Here is a 19908-nt window from a genome sequence, read left to right on the forward strand (position 1 = left end):
ATATCACTCCACAAATCACTCTCTTTTGCATTGTGAAAGAGAAATACATGCTTTATAAAGATGAAGTATGCAATTTCTATGCTACTAGCACCACCATTAGATTTAAAGAAGTGAGTTTGGTGCCAGACTACCTGTTAATCTGAACCAAAGAGTCAAGGTCTGGCTAGTTAGCCTAGTTAGTTTATACTGGTATACCATAACTATATCGTTTGGCTGTAAAATGCAACTTTCTCTTCCATTAATAGCTATTTGAAAGTAGCCATGTTTTGGGAGAGTAAATGTTTTTTCAAAAAAATTCATATTTTGGTAGGTATTTTAACTGAGCCTCATTTATTTATCTAGATTAAACAGCTTTTACAAATATTAAATGATATATTGTATATTATTATTTTCCTGTCTTCTCTATTTGATGTCACAGCTCATGATAGTCATTAGAAAAGTTCAAGTTGTTTGAAAACATTATGTGTTGATATATTTGTTGTGCTCTTACAGTAGTAGCATTTTACAGGGACATATCCTTCACCATGTGTAGCATTTTATTTATTCTTTTTTTTTTCTGAGGTCCATGAAAATGGTCAAGGTGCATCAAAAACAATTCAGTTTTTCATGTTCACTTTACAACCTCTCACCGACCTTTAGAATTACTTGTACTCTTAAGACATTGCATGTAAATGACCTCTGTAATGCTAAATTTTTCACATCTGAAATGAGTTACTACACAGAGTTCGCTATTTTCAAATGCTGGAATTTTTTGGAAAGATATGCAGAGCCATAGCTAATAGATTGTGCGCTGTTTAGCCACTTAGGTTTTATGTCAAAAGTGCAAGAAAAGCCTTTTTCCTTCAAATTTTCAATGACATGGTCCCTTTAACACTATTCCAGACTATATCACCCCATAAATATAGCCTCATTAACCCTTAACGATCACTTATTACTCGCTCATATTATCTGGATTGTGAATCCATGCTGTCTGTCTTTTTAACATCGTCATAAAAGCTCTTTTATTTCATTAAGTGAGTTTAGTGCTGTGATCCTGCACCACGGGCCTGTAAAATCATCTGCAGACTCACGGCTCAATAGCATCACCTTTCATGGTGTGCCATTATTCAGCTAGCTGTTGAAGCAGGTGGGATCTAACGCATTCACTGTGATGCATTTAGTGTTAATTAGTGAGTAAGCAGTCGTTTAGCATGGTGTTTCCCAGCTGTTTCAGACTCATGTACCCCAAAGCTTTGAGGAAATAGTTTTACTTGTGTGGATTTCAAACAGGTCACCTGTGAGGTTCCATTTCTGTTATGATGCTGCCTTTGCAAGGAACCTCGGTACATTTTTTTAGGAGAATATCACTTTGCATAAAAACAGTGTCTGCATTCTAAAGCTGGTGTTGTTTCACGTCACAGCTATGTGCTTGTGTTTGTGCATTTTTCAGCAACATTATTCCAGTCTTCAGTGTCACATGATCCTTTAGAAATCATTCCATTATTATTATCAATGTTGAAAATAGTTATGCTGCTTAATATTTTTGTGGAAAACCCTAATACCTTTTTTCAGGATGCTTTGGTGTATAGAAAGTACAAAAAAACAGCATTTATTTGAAATAGGATTTTTTTTTTTTTGAAAGTCTTTAGTGTTACTTTTGGTCTATTCATTGCATCCTAGCCAAGTAAAAGCAGAAAAATGAATATAATGTGATATCACATTAATACAGTACATTTAATATCACATTATATTCATTTATTTAAATTGTATTTATTTTATCATATTGATATACTGTAGTGTGATTTGAATCATGCAGAACATCAGGTAAGGTTTTGTTTTCAAAGCCAATTTTTAGTCTTGTATTACATAATCTTACGAAGTTGTTTTGTCTTATTACATGATGAGTATCACTTTCTGGAACATTAATCTATATTATTTATTTTCAAAGGCATTTTTTGCAGTGTAAAACAAAAGTCTGGCTTCACAAAACTCCATATACACAACCTATTGTGCGTTTGATAAGGCATACACACACAGAGAGAGAGAGATGTTGTTTAATATTTATAGTGACGGTAGTGGTTATCATTATAAATATTCATAGTGATTTAGTTTGTATGTGTCTCATGAGATGAGGGCAGCTCATATCTGTTAAATTGCTGCTTTGTTTTCAGTCTGTCTTTTGCATCTCTCCATGTCCTATTTATTATTTTCACTTGCATTTATACACACGCTTTTCCTTCAGCCATTATAGCACTAATGGATTTCTGTCCCTTTGAGTGTGTATGTGTTTCCTGGTTCATGGTTTGAATCTGTGTATGTTCATGGGTGTGTGTTAATGGATCTATGTTTGTGTTTGTTCACTCACATAATTTCTCCTGAGGAGTTTTGTTAGTGCCTGTGTGCGTGTATACATACTCATATTGACATTTGACTCAGAGACAGTTCACCCAATAAATAGTAATCTTGGGTTAGAAAAGCATTATTTTTGCATTAATTATTCCGTGAACTCTCATTTTTGTGACGTGACATACAGCCAAGTATGGTGACCCATACTCAGAATTCGTGATCTGCATTTAACCCATCCAAAGTGCATACACACAGCAGTGAACACACACACACACACAGCAGTGAACACACACCCGGAGCAGTGGGCAGTCATTTATGCTGCGGCGCCCGGAGAGCAGTTGGGGGTTTGGTGCCTTGCTCAAGGGCACCTCAGTCATGGTATTGCCGGCCCGAGACTCGAACCCACAACCTTAGGTTTAAGAGTCCAACTCTCAATTTATGCATTACAGGAAGGTTTACAGTTAATGAAGAAGAAGAGATGATCTTTACTTTTCACATAAGTGGTCATATTTCTTTATCTAGGTTTCTGTTCTCAATTTTCTCAAATTATTCTTTGCTTTGAGTCTTTTTTTTTCTTTAATCATAAAAGGAGTCAGTGGCTGATGATGGTCTGTCTATAAAGTATATCCGCTGGCTAAATACAGACCTCATATTCATGTTGCCAAATCTCTCTCTCTCTCTATTCTGATGTAGTGTGGTTTTGTTGATCCTGTCACACTCATTTTAATCCCTCTTTTTTGTTGTTGTTATGGCCAAATGTGAACGGAAAGCTGATCTATCTCTCTCTCTGTCCACAGCACTTCATTCTCCTCCCTTTCTTCTCTCTTGAAATCACTCTTTTACTTATTTTCTTATCACGGCCCTCCAGTTTGTTAAGACGTTCATCTTGTGTGTGTGTGTGTGTGTGTGTGTGTGTGTTTTTTTTATTGTTGCTGTAATTTTTTTATTTAGTAAGTTGTTGATAAGACTCAGACATCGCCCTGAGGCAGCACTTGTCTTCCCTGTTGAGTGATGATTTTGTTTTTAAATTTAAATTCATTTAATTATGTTAACCTACAAAATTATGAATTTCTATCTAATCTCTTTATTTAAACCTCTAGCCTGTTATTGAAAGTGTATACTTTGAATCTTGATACACAAACTTTATGTACACGGGTTTTATTGTCACGGTTATTAGAATTTACATGACTTTGCACGTTTTGATTGGTTTAAATGTCAAGACAAAATGCTGTAAATGATCTTTATGTTTGGCATGTTTTGATATGTTTGTAATTTTAAAATAAAGCTAATTAATACAGACCAATCTTACCCATAAAAAAACTATTTTGCTGCTTTAGAATAAATTATGCTAAAGCAGCATTTTATGAATAATTTATGAATCACCTTTCTTTTTTGGATATGCCTATAAGAATGTTTAGTCTGATTATAACTTGTGGAGACATTTTTCAGCTAATCTCGGTAGATTAGTGAGGCCCTGAGGGTCTCAGAGGAGTGTAGGCCTCGATGTGTGTGTTTTGGCAGAATCCTCCATTGGATTAATGTGTCACTAACAGCTTAGTCACAGATTCACTTTGACCACCGAGACTAATACTGTCTCACACACTCATTTGAGTGTCCTAATAAGTCGAATTTACTCAAAACATTCAAGGAAACTTGTTCCATCAAATGAATTAAGTAGCTAATGGTGTCTCTCAAAACTTATCATTAAGTTCACCTAATGTGCTTTTTGGAAAGAGTGAACTTTATGATTAAACTAATTGCAAGTAGATTCAGCTCAGTGTTTCTGCTCAGTAATTTCTGTTGATTGTTTCTAACTCACTGATTCTAAATTAACTTAATATGAACTAAATTAAAATCATCATATTAATTATATTGTGAAATATTATTGTCATTTAAAATGTCTGTTTTTTATTTTAGTATATTTTAAAATGTAGTTTATTTTGATGATGGCAAGGCTGAATTTTCAGCATCATTTCTCCAGTCTTCTGTGTCACATGATCCTTCAGAAATCATTCTAATAGGCTGATTGGTGTTTAAGAAATTGTCTGTTATTATTATCAATGTTGAAAAAGCAGTTGCACTGCTTTAATTTTTGAGTTTTTTTATTCTGAAATATAAAATTCAAAAGAACATTTATTTGAAATCAAACATTTTTAACACAATATATGTCTTTACTGTAACTTTTGGTCAATTTAATGCATCCTTCTAAAAATAAAAGTATTTATTTATTAAAAACTAAATATTACTGATCCCAAATTTTTGAACGGCATTGTGTACACACACACACACACACACACACAAAAGCATTGTGTACAAAAAAAAAAAAAAAAACACACATACACACACACACTCTAAAGGCCCATCTTCACCAATGACGATAGCTATAGCAATAATGATAAAGGTATTCTTTTTTAAATCGTTCTAAATGTAAAAGCATAGAGTCTACACCACAAATATAACAATAATAGCACAGAGGAACAATATAGTTGGAATCACTTTGAAAAATATTTTTTTCCAACTGAAAGCCAATCAAAATCCATCCTGCTTTAAGGAGCTTCACCATTTAAAGCAGCAGGTGATGCACATATTTATAATAAACAGAGCGGTGTGGATGCTGATATAGTTATCATTTTAGTTTTATTTGTAGCTGTGATGTGAAGGGCCTTAAGACTTGCAATACATGTCCAGATTATTAAAGCTAGGAGACTTTAAGGAAATTATTAAGTAAATATTACATTTATTCCAAAATGAAACATTGTAGTTACTTTTGTTTTTATTTGTTTCTGTGTTGTGGTCATGGCACTAACTGTTGTTGGCTGTTTGGTTTGAGTGCATGAAAATAGTTTTTTTTTGTTCTGTGGAGGGTTTGTCTCATCTGTCACAGCTGGATCTCTGTTGAGGGTCTCTTCTCACCCTGGTGTCACTTTCACTTTCATTCACGCTGAGATGTTGTCTGACACGTGTCAGTCAGAGAGAACCGTCTTTTTTCAGGGTTTGGTCTAAACTATCAGGTGCGCATTTAGGCCTGTTTTCAGGCCGCTCCTTTGCTCTTTTTCTGAAGTTTTGTCTTTGTGTTTCTTTTGGGCTGCTGTCTGGAGATTCAGGTGTGTGTCTTCAGCAGACTGAGCAGAAAAGATGAGCAGGAAGAAGGGATGGAGGAGTGAGAGAGAGAGAGAGAGAGACTTTTTATATATTATTATTATTACTATTATTCTTTTTCTTTCTGTTAATACATATGTGCACTATTTATAAGCAGCCCAGCTGCAACTGATTTGGCAATATAAATGTACAGTTTTTGTCATGCCAGTAAAGCACACCTAAATTGAAATTGAAATTGAGAGAGAGAGATACTATCACCTCTGCTGTCCTCTCTCTGTTCTGATCCCTGTCTATCTCACCTGACCTGCATTAAGTCTCCTGTCATCATAGCGACAGTTGTCACGCTAACACCCGGAGCCCCGGCACTGTCATCACTGCACTTATGGGCCTGTCAATCAAACTGAGAGAGAGAGAGAGAGAGAGAGAGAGAGAGAGAGAGAGAGAATTGTGAGGGCAGAGCCTGAAGAAAAGGGGAGGATTTTGTTTGTGCAAAAGGGCATGAAGGAGCGATAGAGAGGACAATGGACAGAGAAAATCACATTCTTTTATTTATTTTTTGCTTGCTGGTTTGTTCATTTGTTTATTTGCTACTTTCATTTTTTATACTGATGTTGTTATTTCAGTTGTTCTTTTAATTGTTTGTAAAGTCCATAAATGAGGGATGTGAGGGAAATGAGACCGAAGAAAGAGAGGAAAGGAGTCTTTTGTTTGTTCATTTGTTTTTCTTTTTATTAATTTTGTTTACTTTGTTTTCTTTTTCTGTTTGTTCAGTTTATACGTTTCATTCCTTTTTTATTTCGTACTTTTGTTTTGTCCATTTGTTCATTTTCTGTAAATCGTTTGCTTATAGAAAGCTGTACAAAAAAAGGTTATAGACAATTTTGTTTTGTTCATTACTTTCTATCTTTTTATTTGTTAATCTGTTTTTCTCTGTCCCTGTTTGTCCCTTATATTCATTTTGTTCCTTATATTTTTCTTTTTCCTTTTTTTTGTTTGTTCAATTCATCCATTTGGTTCAATATTTTTTTGTTTGTTTTTTTGTTGTCCATTTTTTATTCTCTATTTAGTTTTTTGTTTGTTTTTTGTCCATTTCTTTGTTCTCTAGGCTATTTTGTTTGTTTTTCTGTCAGTTGTTAATTTTTTGTTAGTTTGTAGAAAGCTGTATAAAGGAAGGATACAGAGAAGACAAAAGAAAAAATATATATTTCTTTCGTACCTTGTTTGTTTTGTCTGTTTGTTTGTTTATTCATTCTCTTTTTTCTGTTCTTTTCTTTTTTTTTTTTTTTCTTCCTTTTTTTTTTTTTTTTTGTTTTTTTTTTTGTTTTTTTTTTTGTTGTTTGTTGTATTGTGTATTGATGTAGGGTGGTAGAGAGGAAGAAAGGCTGAATCATTGATTTTTTTTGTCCTTTTATGTATTTTTTGATAATTTTTTATTTTGTTTGTAATTTTTTTTTTTACATTTGTTCTTTTTCTTTCTTTCTTTCTTTCTTTCTTTCTTTCTTTCTTTCTTTCTTTCTTTCTTTCTTTCTTTCTTTCTTTCTTTCATTTATTTATTCTTTTGTTTGTAAGTTTGTTTCTGTTCTTCACAGATCACACACTGATTGGCTGAATGCATTCAGAAGTGTAAGCTTATTGGCTGTTTATTCAATTATTGAGATGAAGGAAGTGAGCATTGCGGTCTGTTGGTGTTCCACCCGTGTCACAGTAAAACTCTGGCAGCATTTCGTGTAACAAACTGTTTTGGCCGGTTGGCTGAATACACTGTAGAGTGGCACCAGGCGAGCGCTGGTCATGATCCACACTCACAAACACACACAGAGGGTGAGGTCATCATCAGGGCATGGTTGAATCATGGATTGTAATAGTGGCACTGACAGCAGCACAACTCAATGACCCTGTACACCAGCAGCACTACCAGTCAACTGAAACCCCATTACCAGCACCCAGCCGTGATCCATCACAGAACGCTTGCCAGAGAGAGAAATTAAGCAACAAGCTCTTACATCATACGCTTACCTTGACGTAATTTTGACATCCCTTTTCAATGAGAATCAGCCTAAAATAATTTAATCAGAAGCACAGTCCATCACACTCTACAGGCACGAGCTCTGGGATTCACACACATCAAAAGGGATTTTGTCAAATGTGACAAACACCCAATATAGACTCCGCAGGCAGACTCCTGCAAAAATATCCCATCAGTGTAGCATGAAACACTATATTAGCTGAAGCTCAGACTTAAGACTGTACATTTTTGCCAGAGCCTTGGATAAAAATGCAGCTATAGCAGATCATTATTTATTTGAATGTAGATAGTTAATTAAAAAAACAGAATTTATTTAATTAATAGAGGAGATTGTTGTGATGTAGTAACATCCTTATTGATAATGAAACAAACAGTTCCAGTTCTGGATGCTAATTGTTCATTTTCAGTCATGCAAAATCTTATTAACAGTCTTTTATTGTTTTTCTTAACAAGTTTGTGAGACAAATTTTACATGTTGATTTAGTTTTAATTTTGTTTAAAAAAATAAAAATAAATAAATCATAGGAAAACTGTGCAATTTTCGCATGACCTTGCAAGCAGCTTCTGGTAATTTTGATAGAAAAAGGTGTATTATTATTAAAGGGGTCATATGATGCGATTTCAATTTTTCCTTTCTCTTTTGAGTGTTGAAAGCTCTTGGTGCATGTAGCAGATCTATAAAGTTGCAAAGACCAAAGTCTCAATTCCAAAGAGATATTCTTTATCAATGTTAAGACATCTCTATGTCACTATGTGGAAATATTTGCGTAATGCCACCAAAATGTTCACGCAAAGAAAGAAGGGGTTGTTTTAGGTAACCGCAGTTAGTGTTGAAGAAGGCATGTCAGAGAGATTTTGTGTGTGTATAGGAGTTTTGAAAAGGGATTTATTTTGATGATGTGTGTATCTAGGCGAAAGCAAAAGCACTTTTGACAGTAGATGCATTTAGGAATCTTTAAGATTAGTTAAAGTAGGAGAAGAGGTAATTCTGACTTTGCTACGACAATCTGGCGCTTCTGAATCAGCTACTGTATGTTTTGTTTTTAGTTTAAGTATTTTACTTTTCAAATGCGGAGTTTTGCGCATTGTGTGTGTGTGTGAGAGAGATAAAGAGAGAGAGAGGGTCACACAGTGGAGTCAGCTGTCTTAACCATCCGTGGCTTGTGTACTGCAAACAGGACATTTATTTGAACTGATGGTAAAACTAAGGACATTATTAACTGTCTTTATATTTATTTTGAAAGATGAAGCTCGTGATTATGGAAAGGGGCGTTACATTTCCGTCGAGTGCTTGCGTTGTTTGGCCAATCACAATTCACTGGGTCAGTTGGTCAATCAGAGAAGACTGTGCTTGTCAGAAGGAGGGACTTTGTAGAAAACAACGCATTTGAGAGAGGCGGGGCATAGAGGACCTACAATAATGTACAGTATTTGAAAAATAATGTGTTTTTTTGAATATCAAAGCATGTTAATGTGGACATATTCACCAAATACACAAAGTAATGATCTTTTTTAAAAAAAAAGAATCATATGACCCCTTTATTATTTGATTAATTTTTTCTTCATATGACCCCATTTTTTTTTTTCATTTTATTTGTTTATTTGCTTTACACATTCAATTAGCACAGCATTGATTAATTGATTGATTGATTGATTGATTGATTGATTGATTGATCGATCAGTTCATTCATTCATTCATTCATTCATTTATTCATTGTCAGGTTGGGAAAGGTTATTGGTACCAGACTGCTACAATGATAGCTTTATAGGAAGATCCAGTTGCTAAAGTTTGTAAGGTTCTTTTATTACAAGATGAAAATGTAAAAAAAAAAAAAAAAAAAGGTGCTGTTTAAGACACTTACTAAGTGAGTAAACAACATCGTTTACAGGTATATACGTTTATTTTTGGTCATATCCTAAAATATTTTTTTACTGTATTTGGATGGCTTGGTATTACTCTTGTTTTCCACTAATGTTTCTGACGGTTTTGGTATAACCTGTCTCACTTATTATGGCCTCATTATATTTGGCCTTAAAGGTCACATAAAGAAAACAAACTATGGTTGGTCACTTTAAATGTCATCAGATGGTCTCTTCCTGTCTAAGCGGCCAGTTCTTGGCTGGATTAAGCTGCAAATTGGACCAGACGTTGACTATTGGCAAAGTCTGGCTACATAAGGCTATTGAGAATGAGACTGTGTATGTGTATAATTACAGCACATAGCTGCGGAAAACTCTACAGATCAGTTTCAGTCCACCAAATCAAGCCCCAATAACAACTGTCTGATAACAGACACCTGCACATCTGCTTTGATGGATTATCATTTCCAAAAACTAATTCTCTCTATATTAGGATCTAACAGATGTTACGCTTGCCACTTGTGTGTGTGTTAGAAAAGAGAAGTGTCACTTGTCATATTCTGTTTTTCTTTCACACACACATACGCAGCTGTGCTGTTGTTTCTGTGGTGACTTGTTTTTTCAACCTTTTGTATTAATTTGCATAAAGATACAAGTCAGGTTTGCCTTCAACACTGAAGAACTTTATTTCCACATGCACACACACATTCTGTCTATATGCTATTACACAACAGCTACTTCACTGGGATATCTCTTAATTTTCCTGTGCTGTATTTATTGTCAAATGCAGTTTGGGCAGTTTTTATGATGTTGACGAGTGCCAAATTCAGCATCTGTCACTGTGGTTTCTGGAAACACTTTATTTCCCATTTTCATTTATGCTCATTAGATTATCACATTGATATCTTAGCAATGAGTTAAGTCAAACTATTTTGTAATGAATTGCGGGTCAAGTCTCCAGTGCATGCACTTCTGTATAGCATGTGGAGTTGCTGTCTTTATAGAGCACTCCAAATGGAATAGACATCAATGCGGCTCACTGGGGTTTAAACAGCAGCAGAAATAAGGCTGAGTGAGTGTTGAGGTGTGGGTGAACATGTCAGTGAGACCACTTATGTGTTGTCACTCATCTTTACTTTCTTTTCCTTTACTTCTATAAAGGCAGTTCTGACAATTTAAGAGGTGAAGCAAAAGCTTGTGTTGTTTTAGGACAGAGGACAGGGCGGCCAGTTCATGCCAGCCCATCTGGTGTGAGGAGAGTTCTTCCCCTTATGGTCCTTCCTGAACAGAGTGACTGTGCATGCGTGTGTGTGTGTGTGTTCAGCGTTAATCGTGCAGAACAGAGTACTTTGTAGGGTAGGACAGGGGATGCTGACACCATCATCTCAATATTAAAACACTGAAACACACTGGAGGATACACAAACACACACATTCACATACACAATGACCAAGAGTATGCGTCTTGATGCTCATTGCTCTCTGTTTGTGTGTTTCTCTCTGCAGGCCACGGATAATGACATTGGCACGTTTGGAGTGGTTCGGTATTACTTCAGCGATGAGCCAGACCAGTGAGATTATCATTCATTAACATACTGTGACCTTTCACACTGATACAGCATCCTGTTTAATTCATTAATTTCCTCTGATTAATTTAATCCACATCTCTGTAGATTTGCATGCCTTTCTCTTCTGTTTCCATAGACTGATTTCTTCTGTGGCTGTGTTTCAAATTAAATACTACCACACTGTTTACTGCATGCCACACAGTACATAATGTATACTGTCATGCAGTGTTAATTTTGGCAGGAGTTTTTGATTTAGTCTTAGTCTTAGTCTTGAGACGAAAATGCTTAATAGTCTTAGTCACATTTTAGTCATTTGAGTCTTTCATAGTAGTTTTAGTCTAGTTTTAGTCGACGAAAAGTCATTGCATTTTAGTCAACTTTTAGTCACTACTTTTAGTCATAGTTCTTTAGCCAAACTGTAGTTACCAGAATTTATTTTGGTAGCGATTTTATATGTAGTTTTTCAAATTAAAAAATAATAATTAATTCTTCTCTCTTTAGACCAAATCAATTAAGCTTATAAAGAAATTTGAATCAAGGACTGAATTTGGAAAATCTTGAATAAATTATGACAATTTTCATTTTTGGGTGAACTTTTCTCTTAAGTGCAAAAGGAGCAACTTATAAAAATAGTATATATATATATATATATATATTTAAAGAAGCACAATAAAACAAATACAACAGAGATACAAAATTAAACTCATTTTTTCAGATACTGTAGGTTTTACTTAAACATGATGTATACATTTTATTTAACATCTTTTGTTTTGTTAACATTAATGACAGATAGGTATTTAATTTGGAATGCTGTCCTCTTTTAAAGATGAAGACGGAACTACTGCATGCATGAAATACTGACACACGTTCAGTTTTTCACCCACCTGTTCACGTTCACTTAATCCATAACCTACTGTATTTACGTGAGATACTCTACACGATAAACATTTGGACTGCTGTGTGTGTATTTTTAGCGTTGAGAACTGATCGCGTGCTGTATATGAGAACTGAGGAAGTGGAGCGTGCGGGCGCGCGCGACAGAGAGAACACTTCTATCAGCATGATTTCGCCTATCCCGCCTCCACTAACTTTAAGTTAATCGACAACGAATTGTGACTCCCGGGAAAAACGGGACGTCTGGTTACCTTATCCATACCCCTTCGGGTGCTGAGGCCATTGTTTTCAGAACGCTAGTTAGCGTTTTTGTAGTCTATCCATCCACTGCGGCTGCTATACTGACTAGATATGCAAACCGCCCCTTATCCGATCGCAATCCAATGACAGGGACGCACATTTTGAAAGACAATAGCCTATAGGATGGCATTTTGAATGTCTGGTAGTCCTCAAATAACATTATAGTCCACGTCTCGTCTAGTTAACGAAAACGCGCGGCATAAATTTCGTCATAATTTCTTCATCAGATATTATTTTTAGCTCGTCAACGTCTCGTCTTTGTCACAGAAAAAATGTTCGTTAACGAATATTTTTCGTCGTCGTCTTCGTTAACGAAATTAACACTGCTGTCATGCAATATGTTTGTTTATTTTTTAAAGTTGAAACATGTATGAAAGCATGGAAGTATAAACCATGATGCAACGATAAATCTATCTATCGATCTTTCTATAGTCATTTACGCTGGAACCGCTCCGATTGATTCTAACTTGTGACTTCAATCATTCAGTGCAAGCAATTCACTAAAACAAATGATCAAAAGAGCAACGCTTGTAATGATTTTAAAAAGCAATGTAAACTCCGAATGAGTTAAACCATCATGTTGCAAAATGATTCACTGTTTCGAAGCTTTACAATTGGATCATGAATCATTTAATTCAGATCGGGACTTCAGATGTTCAGCAAGGCTGAATTTATTTAACAAAAAATAGTAAATGCAGCCTTGGTGAGAATAAGAGACTTCTTTAAAAAAACATAAATTTAATTATTGTAAACTTTTGACTGACTGTATAATACAAAAAAAAGCACTTGCAACTGTGCACATTATACTTACTGCATACTGAGTCTATGGTAGTGTGCTGTTCTGAACATAGCCTTTGCATGAACCAAAGGCTCTCATTTGCTGGTTAATTAATTTGTCTCTTTAAGTACCTCTCTTGCAACAATTAATTGGTTAACAGTTACTCATTTCCATATATTAACTCCTCCCCCAGGTTCTCATTGGATGTTGAGACGGGTTGGGTGACTCTTCGAGACCGGTTGGATTATGAGCTCATGAGACGCTTTACTCTAACAATACTGGCCCGTGATGGAGGAGGGGAGGAGACTACAGGACGCCTTCGCATTAACGTGTTGGATGTAAACGACAATGCGCCAGTCTTCCAGAAGGAGGCATATACGGGTTCACTCTTGGAGAACGAACAGGCTCCACAACAAATAGTTCGAGCCCGGGTGAGAAACATAAAGAGATGTGGAGTTTAGAAAAACAAGCTAGAATCAGGAAATGCTGTTCACAACACATTTTTATTTTTTAGCTGATGTCTGTGCTGAAAAAATTATTATCATTCATGGGAAATGTAGGGAAGAGTCTGATTTTGTCCTTCAGGTAGTGACTGGATGGTGAAAAGTGGATGCTTTGTATCAGAATGGATGGGAAGGGTTGAAATGTTTTAGTTATTTGTGATGTCAGATGAGTCTGAAAGTTTTTTTCAGAGAAAAACACATGCACCAATGAATCGAGCACAATCAGACCAAGAATGTGAAATGAGGACAGAGCCATTGAGCTGAACGTGAATGTTAAAGGCCAGCTTTTCTAGACTCCCTGATCCTTGTTCTGATGTGTAATTGTGGGTCATTCACTCTGCTAGTGTTCAGTATGTCTCAGTTAGTGTTTAATTCTCTCCACATGTGGACACAACAGCACTAATTCCAGCCGTCTGCTCTAATCTGTGCTGTGATTGACAGTTTGACAGCAGTTATCTGACCAGCAGGTGGTGATGTGTGTTGTTGTAGTGTTCTGCCAGTTCACATTGTTTTTGTAATCCTTCTTTCATATTCACTACTGAACCATTATTTATTTATTTTCTTGGTATCTAAAAAAGCACAAAAATGATACTCAATTAAGGCAAGACGAGATCAGGTATTTAAATAATTTAATGACTTTTGTAAATTGCCATTTTGTGAGATTTGGATTTAAAGGTGATGTGACGTTCTTGTTTTATTATTATTTTTTTGCATTTTTTATTTTTTTTATTTATTTATTCTGAAGGATGACTTTGGTTATTTATTTTTTATTAATACTATAATGTATAATTAATTTATAATTTATTTGCTATAATAATACCATTTATTTATTAGCTTTTATTTGTATATTTTCCGTTGTCATTAAAAAAATGTGCTTTTGTTATTTAGTTGTTTTGATTTAATTTATTTTTATTTCAGTTAGTGGCTAAAGTAACATTTCTAATAGTAAGTTTAAGTTTTTCATCTAGTAGTTTATTTCAACTGTATTTCAGTTAATATGAAACAAATTTCAATAGTTTAACACTATAAACTCTAAACACTATAAAACATTGCTTTGTTTGCAATGTTTTTTTAAATTATTTGTTTACTTATGTAATGCATAATTTTTCTTTTAATTTAACTTAATTTAACCATTTATTTTTATTTCAGTTGGTTGTAAAGGCAACATATATAATTTTCTTTTAATTTAACTTAATTTAACCATTTATTTTTATTTCAGTTGGTTGTAGAGTCGAAATGTTTTGTTTTACGCGCTTAGCGTGAGCGACTCTGAATATCGTGTGTAATCTGTCTCATGGAAGAGTGTGACGTCACGGGCGGGGTGACGTTAAGCGACCAGGAAGCTATAAAGGCACATGCCGCACAGCTGGCATCAGCTTCGAGTACCAGCAAGCGCCGGCAGGGGGTGCCGGGGGTATGGCTCCGAGACGCAGCGTCTCGTTCCCTCGAGGAACTAGGGTTACATACGTAACCTAGAGACGTTCCTCTTCAGGAACTCGAGCTGCGTCGAAACGCTTTGGGGAACGAGTACCAACGCTGCCAGACTACCAAACCCCTGCCTAGTGTGTATCCGAAGAGCACAGCTTAGGACGAGAGGACAGAAGCGCCTGGAGTAACTAGCATGTCTAAGCCATAAATCTTGCAACTGTAGAGGGCGTGGACCACCCCGCCAGCGTTGCAGATGTCCAGCATGGATACACCTGCTAAGAAGGCCTGGGAGGCCGCCATACCCCGTGTGGAGTGAGCCTTGGCTCCCAACAACGGGGGAGGACCAGAGGACTCATAGGATACGTTGATAGCCTCGACTATCCAACGACTAAGAGTCTGCTTAGATGCAGGAGAACCCCTCTTGGGGGACCCATAGCATACGAGCAATTGGTCTGTTTTTCTCCACAGGGCAGCTCTGTGGACGTATGTGTCCAGCGCTCGAGCTGGATACATACAATTAGCTTCTTCTGGTCTGACTCCCGGAAGGGAGGAGGGGCAGAAGGCCTGCAGTACTATTGGTTGTGGTGTGACAGAGGGAACTTAGGAACACAACCCGCTCGAGGGTATAGAAGTGCTTTGGCCATGCCGGGCGCAAAGTGAAATGAGTAGGGGCCACTGTGAGGGCCTGAAGATCTCCAACTCTCCTCAGAGAGGTAATAGCCAACAGGTCAGATGTCTATCTGATATATCTTGTATCGGTTCGCATGGAGCTTTACAGAGCCTCCAACACCACAACCAAGTCCCGGGGGGGGGACACGGGACCGTACTGGAGGCCTCAGCCTCAGCGCACTGTGGAGGAAATGTATCAGTAGGGGGTGTCTTCCTACTGATTGTCCACCAAGAGGGACATGGTAGGCCGCAATGACCGCCACGTAAACCTTTACGGTGGAGTGGGTCAACCCCTGCAGAGAACCTGGCTTGTAGAAACTCCATAACTGTACCAACTGGGCAGTTAGCTGGGTCAAGCTGGTATGCTCTGCACCATGAGGTGAAGAGTTTCCACCTCAGGGCGTACAGTTTCCTCGTTGAGGGAGCTCTGGCTTGGAGGAGGGTCTCAACAACCTCGGTTGAGAGACCGGATGCTATGAGCTGTGCCCCCTCAGGGGCCACACCCACAGTTTCCACAAGTCCAGGCGAGGGTGAATTATCGTGCCCTGCGCCTGTGAGTGTAGGTCTGTCCTGATCGGTATCTCCCGAGGAGAGCCGTCGAGGAGCGCGAGACCAGATCTGAGAACCATACTCGGCCCGGCCAGAATGGGGCTACTAATAACAGCCGAACCCCATCCCAGCGTACTCTCGCCAGAACTCCCGGGAGCAGAGCGATAGGGGAAAGGTGTACAGACGAAGCCTCGGCCAGGTCTGTACCATAGGGTCCAGTCCAAGAGGAGCTGGATGAACTAGAGAGAACCAGAGGGGACATTGCGATATCTCGAGTCGCAAAGAGGTCCAAAAACTCTCCATATCTGCTTCACCACCTCAGGGTGAAGCCTCCATTCCCCGGGCCTCGTCCCCTGTCTCGACAGTATGTCTGCTCCAACATTCAACCTCCCAGGAAAATATACTGCTCTGAGTTAGAGGAGTTTATCCTGGGACCACAGAAGGATCTGGTGTGCCAGCTTGTACAAGGGGCACAAACGCAGACCTCCCTGCTGGTTGATTTAAGAGACCACCGCTGTGTTGTCGGTGCGCACCAACACATGGTGACCTCTCAGGTCTGGGAGGAATATTTTTAATGCTTGATGCACAGCTAGCATCTCTAGACAACTGATATGCCATGTAGAATGGCGACCGCTCCACAGACCGCGGGCAGGGTGGCCACTCATGACCGCACCCCAACCAGTGAGGGCTGCATCCGTCGCTAGTGTTACACGGCGACCAGGAGCTCCCAGCACCGGGCCCTGATTCAAGAACCAAGGTTTCTTCCACATGTCTAAGGCACGGAGGCAGCGCCGCGTGACCTTGATAGTTCGAAGTGGATTGCCCCTTGGGGAAACTCCCTTGGTCTTGAGCCACCACTGTAGGGGTCTCATGTACAGCAGGCCAAGAGGTATCCCGTTGGACGCAGTTGCCATCAGACCCAACAATCTCTGAAATTGTTTGACAGTGAGTGACTGGCCTTCTTTGGCTCTCTCGACTGAGATGAGGATCGACTCGATACGAGCAGGGGACAATCGTGCCTGCATCGCTGTCGAATCCCATACTACGCCTAGATAGGTGGTTCTCTAAACTGGAGAAAGTACACTCTTCTTGGCGTTCAGTCTCAAACCCAGCTCCCCCATGTGGGCGAAAACGACATCTCGATGTCGAACCGCCATCTGCTCTGATTGAGCTAAAATCAACCAATCGTTGATATAATTTAGTATGCGGATGCCCCGCAGTCGCAGTGGAGCCATTTGAGCAGCATCCACGCACTTCGTAAATGTGCTGGGTGAGAGTGCAAGGCTGGACGGAAGTACTCAATATTGGTACGCTTCGCCCCCCGAAAGCGAACCTCCGAACTTCCTGTATTGTGGAAGGATGTAGACATGGAAGTATGCGTCTATGAGCTCTGTCGTAACAAACCAGTCCTCAGACCTGATTTGTGGTACAACATGCTCTAGAATAAGCAGTTTGAACTTCAGCCTCATAAACTGAGCGATTTAACTGACGTAGATCTATGATCGGACGCAACCCCTCATCCTTCGTTGGAACTTGTGAAAATACCGGCTGTAAAACCCCGGATTCCCTGTCTTGAGGAGAGACCACCTCGATGGCCTCCTTCCCTAATAGGGTATTCACTTTTTGTTCCATAACCAGAGCCTGCTCGGGTCCGACCAACGTCGGAATAACCCCGTTGAATTTCGGCGGTAAGAGCCGAACTGAATGCAATAGCCTTATTGCCATATGCAGGCCCCATTGAGATACATTTGGCAGTCATTCAAATGCTGCTAAATGATCTACTAAGGGAATCAGTCTCTCGAGACGGACCTCTGGTGTAACTGTGGCAGCTAAATCGGCGCCTGAAGTAAAACACCATTCCCAGCAGCCGATCTAACTATTTTAGAGACCCCGAAGGGGTTGCGAGCCTCTCAGCACCGCTACGCTCGCGGGCGGAAGAAACTGAGAGCAGCGCTCGCTGGAAAACCGCTGCGCCCTGGAGCTCTGGCAGGGTTGGCAGATCGATTTCCCGAGGGCACTGAGGAGAGACGGGCACCCTGTAATGCGTGTAAACACCCACTCTACCCCAGTAGGGGTCCCGCCCTCTGCAGTCGTGACCGATGTGTCAGGAATTCTTAGCCGAGGACCTCCCAGCCTGAAGCACGGCCCTCAGATCCGGCTTAGGCTGGGAAACCCTGGCCCAGGGCGTTGCTTCAGCCACCGGTCCCGACGCGGGGGAGCGCCGCGGGCGGCAACACTCTGATTTTGCGCCTCCTTACATGAGGAGACGGTACACCGAGAGGGCTGCTCCCGCCCAGCAGCCCCTCCAGTATATATATATCTTCTCAAAGTGAGATAAAATCATTATATTCCTCAGAATTTAATGCAGTCACACAATCAGACAAGTATACACGGTCTGAATTGTGATACAATTCATATCGAAAGTGATATATCGGACTTTTCATAGTCAGGTAAACACTGAATTTAATTCCTCAGAATTAAATGCAGCTAAACAACCAGACCAGTATACATGGTCTGGCGTGGTAAGATTCAGATCAAGAATCAAAAAATTATATATCTAAACTTCTTTCAGTCAGATAAATGCCTCATTTAATTCCTCAATATTAAATGGAGCCAAACAAGCAGACGAGTAAACACGGTCTGGCTTGTGATAAAATTCATATCTAACTTCTCATAGTTAGATGGATACTGAATTTAATTCCTCAGAATAAATGCAGCTAACCAATCAGACTAGTAAATACGGTCTGGTTTGGTAAGATTCACATCAAAACTGAAAGTGATGTCATACACGCGTTGCCTCGGTTGTGTGAATGCTGCTTAGTCACACAAACAATATTAATCTCCTCGGAGATAAATAGCTGCAGCTGCGAGTTCATGGTCAGAGGGGGAAGGAACCGCAGCGCGCGGGCTTCCGGAGCCTCGAGAACGAACTCTAGATCTAGGGGAACACGGGTGAGATAGGAAAAGCCGTCTCCAGCCCGTCCCCAGATATGCGAGAAGCACAGTCAGCCCCCTTATTTTTCCCGCGAGCTGACTGCGCGAGCTGCGCTCCTCATTAATGCTGCTCGTTATAATGTTTTGGCATAATATGCTTGTGAAACTGATGCTTGTGCAACTGATGTCTGTGCAACTGAGGTTTATGCAGCTGATGTTTGTGTAACTGCGAGCTCATCGACGCCCTCCGTGTCAATCTCCTCGGGAGAAAGAAAGGCGGTGCGTCGAGGCCGTTACTCAGGTGGAAGGACCGCAGCGCGGGCTTCCGAACCCAGAGATCAGGCAGATCTGGCGGGTGAGGTAGGAGATAGGGAAGCGCCCGTCTCCATTCCCTCCAGCAGATCTGCGAACATCTGCGAATGCAGGCGCCGCTCCGCCTCGGCGAAAGCGGGACCAACACCGCGAGGAACGCTCGGCGAAGACCCCCTCTCGAGGAAAGCCCTCCGGGATCGAAGCGTCCGCACTGGCCGTACACAGTGCAGGCAGACGGCTCCCTCAAGAGCTGAGTCAGCCGTGCTTCGATCCCATGCAGATCGCGCACAGACTGTGTGTATCCCCACTCGTGATTGTAGCGAGGGCAGGGAGGAACACACAATCTGAAACGCTGATCTGGATTCGCCTTTCAGATGTCTCATCTTAACTTTGCTCTTTGACTATTGCTTACTCTTTGAGGAGCTAATAGTGACAAACAACTATAAATATAAGACTGACAAGACAGAATGACATGCACACACAGAGCGCTTGCTGAAAGACGCGAAGCTGATGCCAGCTGTGCGGCATGTGCCTTTATAGCTTCCTGGTTGCTTACATCACCCCGTCCGTGACGTCACGCTCTTCCATTAGACAGATTACACGCGATATTCAGAGTCGCTCACGCTAAGCGCATTCCCCATAGCGTTTTCGACGCAGCTCGAGT

The 19908-nt window shown here is 39.6% G+C and overlaps 1 protein-coding gene across 4 annotated transcripts in view; it reads left to right on the forward strand.

Moving 5' to 3' along the window:
* The window catches only part of cdh23 (cadherin-related 23), a 233072-nt gene that overhangs the window by 140575 nt on the left and 72589 nt on the right, over positions 1–19908 (forward strand). For all 4 annotated transcript variants that reach the window (XM_042737456.1, XM_042737457.1, XM_042737459.1 and 1 more), the window contains 2 exons: positions 10816–10880; positions 13043–13280. In XM_042737456.1, coding sequence (XP_042593390.1) covers positions 10816–10880; positions 13043–13280 — 303 coding nt within the window. The remainder of the gene's footprint in view (positions 1–10815; positions 10881–13042; positions 13281–19908) is intronic.

This window comes from Cyprinus carpio, chromosome B13, assembly GCF_018340385.1.
Source record: "Cyprinus carpio isolate SPL01 chromosome B13, ASM1834038v1, whole genome shotgun sequence".
NCBI classification, from domain to species: Eukaryota; Metazoa; Chordata; class Actinopteri; order Cypriniformes; family Cyprinidae; genus Cyprinus; species Cyprinus carpio.